The sequence below is a fragment of the Asparagus officinalis genome, chromosome 9 (assembly GCF_001876935.1).
Source record: "Asparagus officinalis chromosome 9, Aspof.V1, whole genome shotgun sequence".
NCBI classification, from domain to species: Eukaryota; Viridiplantae; Streptophyta; class Magnoliopsida; order Asparagales; family Asparagaceae; genus Asparagus; species Asparagus officinalis.
This window is the reverse complement of record NC_033802.1, coordinates 49,340,530-49,344,763: the sequence shown is the minus strand read 5'-3', so window position 1 is coordinate 49,344,763 and position 4,234 is coordinate 49,340,530. Positions and strand designations below refer to the sequence as shown.

At 40.3% G+C, this 4,234-nt stretch overlaps 1 protein-coding gene across 6 annotated transcripts in view; it reads left to right on the top strand.

The window, feature by feature from the left end:
* The window catches only part of LOC109823797 (FHA domain-containing protein DDL), a 12,474-nt gene extending 11,680 nt beyond the window's left edge, over positions 1-794 (top strand). For 2 of the 6 annotated variants that reach the window (XM_020390172.1, XM_020390173.1), the window contains exon 9: positions 396-794. In XM_020390172.1, the coding sequence (XP_020245761.1) occupies positions 396-764 (369 nt within the window). In that variant the 3' untranslated portion in view covers positions 765-794. The remainder of the gene's footprint in view (positions 1-395) is intronic. The other 4 variants (XR_002242476.1, XM_020390174.1, XM_020390175.1 and 1 more) reach the window with 4 other exon arrangements.

The following is a 4,234-nucleotide window of genomic DNA, read 5'->3' as shown; positions in this document are numbered from 1 at the left end:
TACACCTGGCTTATCAGTAGAGTCGGTCAGCGCAGCTAGATATCTATATTATCAGTTCAACAACAATTGTATTGATAGACAATAGTCATTGTACGAATTGATAATGATGTCAATGCAACCACTATTAGTGCGATCACGTCTATCAATGTAGTCACTTAGTTCAGTAACAAATGCATTTGATAGACAACAATGATTGTACTGATAGACATTAGTAATGCATATTGATATTCGCAATATTTCAGGTTTTACTCTGTTCTTCCTCCCTAATTTTTTTTCTTGAGAAATTATATCAATGCAAATATGCAATCACCTAATTAGTGGAAGGTACCTTATATTTATGACCCGAGTATATCTGACATTGCATTTTTCGCTTGTTTCTGTCTTTTCCCTGACAGTCGAGAATATGTGATCTTGCACGAGAACTCAGCTGGGGAGTGAGTTCTTGCAAAACCGAACTCATGTTCCAGAGACGATATTCTTGGGATCCAATCAAACGTTTATATTTTCAAAATCTAAAGCTGCTTCACATTGCAACAGTATCTGTTCGGACCTTCAAAGTTTCCGCTGACAGCGAAATCAGTATATTATCCGGTTATGCATCTTGTTTCCATTGCAGTTGCGCACAAGAAAGAACCAAGAAAAAGACGTGTTTTATATATGATTTTGTTTGTAGTCAACAGTGTTTTATGTATGATTTTGTTTGTAGTCAACAGTTCGCTATCGTATCTGCTGTGACGCAATGTTGGCCTTCAAAGTTTATTTGACGAGGAATTAATAGCTTCGTTGCTCCTGAACTGTGGTGTTTTGGTGGTTAATTTGACCTGTGTTTTAATTTCTTGGAACCAAAAATTTGAATTTGCAGCAGGGAAGCCAGAACTATTTCCTCCTTTCACACATAATTGTGCGAGTGTTTTGTTGTAGTACAAAGGAAAGTGGATTTGAGGGCTCTTGTGATGGCAGAATTATGGCACTATTTCCCGTCAACATTCTAGGAGCTGAAGAGAGTAGAGGGGCTAATTTTGATCATGTCAAATGATAGAACAAAAGCTCTATAATGTAAATGATTTGGAGTCAGCGTGTTGAGGAGCATATGTAAGGGAGTGGAACTTCATTGTTGGCATCAAACATGTGAGGTGTCTCCGTCCTATTGCATAATGAGTTGACTATCATTAATGATGGTCAGTTTATTATGCAATAGGAGGAGGACATCTCACCTGTCCCCCCTGTTGGTCCCATATTTTGAATCCCTGTAGCAAAGCTTATTGTGATTATATGTTTTTCCAGGTTTAATTGCTAATAAACTCTATATTATTGATGTTTTTACTCACTGTAGTATCGCTGCTTCGAACTTGCGTTTCATCTGGTTTTATTTTTACACTTGCTATCCCTCTCATTTTATTTTTGCTGATGGACATCCTTAGTCATTATTTTGACTCTTTTCTCTCAGAGATTGCTTCTACCCCCAAAAATGAGTTCGTGTGTTCTACTGTCCCCCCGCCCGCCCCATGACTTTGTCAATGTTCGCAGCGCCCCCCAAAAACATAACTGCATTCCTATAGCCCCCCAAAACCTTTCCCACGTGACCTGACGTGCAAAAACATAAAAGTTTCCCAGAATGCCCTTTGATTTAATCACCTCCCGTTTATCTAAACCCTTCCTCGTCGTTCGTGCCATTTCATTTGTCTTTTGTCCAAGTGAACCGACTCTAGAACATTTTCCTCGTTGCAATACCCTAGCCTAAATCAACCAACTTCAGAGATTAATTAGAAAAATGGCCGGCGAGACAACTCCCAAAGCAGTCGTCCCCGTCGAATTCTGCGAAGGCGACGACGCGTCACAGTACATTGTCTCAAAAAGACACTAGACAACAGCAGAGTGGTTTGAAGCTGGCACATCAATTGCTGATGTTGCGCTTTCTCGGAAGCTATCTATTCTTCTTGTTGGACCTTGCCTTTCCTCTAGGTATGAGTCAGCTATTCTCCTACCTTTGTAGATCTTGCCTTGCTCAGTGGAAAAAAGGATCCAACTTTTCACTTTTTTTTTCTGGTTTCATTCAAGCAGCTTATACCATGAAAGATGGTAAAAGAACGAGAGTTCGTGCTATTGTTTATAAAACTTTTCATCGCCCAGCTCGAACTGAACGGGATGTAATCAAACTATGTTCTAGAGGACATCACAGCCAGCCATTCTCATCCTAGAAGTTCAGCTCAACCCAAAAAGGCAGGCCAACGTATAAATCTAGAGGGCAGCATCGGCATTACCGGCGGCACCGACGACGCCTCTAGAGCGCTCCTGGATCTACAGAGAGGAGCTAAAGAGAAGCATACAACAACAAAAAAAAGTGATTTTTACTGTAATTTTTATGTTGTTTATCATGTTGCATGATGTGTTAATTGTGAAGGATACTGTTAAGTTGTGAAGGTTAGCTTGTAGTTGTCAAGAAAATTCTTTAATTGTTAAGGTTATGTATTAGTTGTTAATGTTATTGATCTATTGTGAATGTTATTGTTTAGTTGTGACATGTGGCATGTTAGTTGTTAAGGTTATGAGTCTATTGTGAAGGTTACTGTTTTCATGCGGCTGTTAATTGTGAATGTTACTATGGATGGGTGTCTGTTAGTTGTGGAGGTTATTGTTTACTTATAGCTACTAGTTGTGAATGTTACTGTTAACTTGTAAGGGTTATGCTTTTATTGTTAATGTTATGCATTAGTTGTTAAGGTTATTGATCTGTTGTGAATGTTATTGTTTAGTTGTGACATGTGGTCTGTTAATTGTTAAGGTTAAGCGATAGTTGTGACTCTTTACATAATGCTCTTAGTTGTGAAGGTTACTATTGACGTGTGTCTGTTAGTTGTGGATGTTACTGTTTACTTGTGGCTATTCGTTGTGAATGTTACTGTTAACTTGTAAAGGTTATACTTTTATTGTTAAGGTTATTGATTGGTTGTTGAGGATAGGTTTTGGTTGTGAAGCTTATGGATTTGTTGTTAAGTTTATAGTTTCTTTGTCAAGTTTACAGCATAATTGTTATGTTTACAGATTATTTTTAAACTATTTATGTATTGTGGTTTTGCTTTGTAGATAAAGGGCAAACTCCACATCTAAGTTGCGGCCCACTTCCAGCTTAACTGCCTACTATGAATTCATGAACACTTTAGTGCAGCATATGGGGCAAAGACACTGGGAGGCCTATGAAGATAGTGTATTCAGACACTACGTTCATTTTAGCCCTCCTGGTCTTGATCTTTCTACTTTTGAGCATATTTTGAGACAGTGGGATGAGAAAAAGATGAAATTCGTCTTCACTGATACAAAATCTGGAGAAGACATCACGTGCTCATTCAACCTTGAGTGGGTAATGAGCCATACATGATTCTCCAATGAGGGGGGGGGTCTTGTTGTCCCTGTTCGTGGGGAAAACTGTTGTCTTTTTCATTGAAATAATTGTCATCTTGGATTACAAAGATCTGGTCTTTTATAGATCCGGTTACAACTAAATCAAAGAAAATAAAAAAAAATTACAACTTTCCTTCTGTGAACAAATCACGAGCTCCTGTTTTGCGGTCGCTCGCTTTGGTGGGTTCTTTGCCTGCGCCGGGGTTAATCCGTGGACCACCGCGCGATCTAGATCCGGTCGGATCTACACGATTATACGGGTATTATTCCACGAAGGGAATAATAGGCGGGAGGGATTAGTCCACCAAGGGAATAATCGCTCGGATCTCGAGATCTAAGACCAAGCTTAGATCTAGAGTGTGGTCTCGTGTAGATCTCAGATCTGTTCTTTCTTCCTCTCGAAATCCTGCCTTTTCTGACGTGGATGCTCGCCGAGGATCAGATCCGAATGTGCAAGTCTTCAGGTCTTCAAAGCTCCGAGTTCACTCTTCAATCCGGCAGAGTTTCGGCTCTTGAAAGTTCGACCTTCGAAAATGAACATCTCTAGGCCTATTTATAGGCTCTCAGGACAGTGCCCGCAAACAGAGAAATGTCGGCCACCGTCGGCCACTGTCGGCCACCTCTGGGTGGCCGGCACTGTGCCGAGCCACCCATGGGTGTGGGTTTTCCGAGTTTTTGAGTTGTGTCCGTTTTTCGGTTTTGTCCGTGATTCGGTTGATTGAGACTCTGATTGGTTGATCTGATTTGGCAGTAAGTCGGATTCCTGATTTGGCAGTAAATCCGCTTCTGAGTTCGAGTCCGAAATTGATCTTGATTCGATCGTGATTCGTCCGAG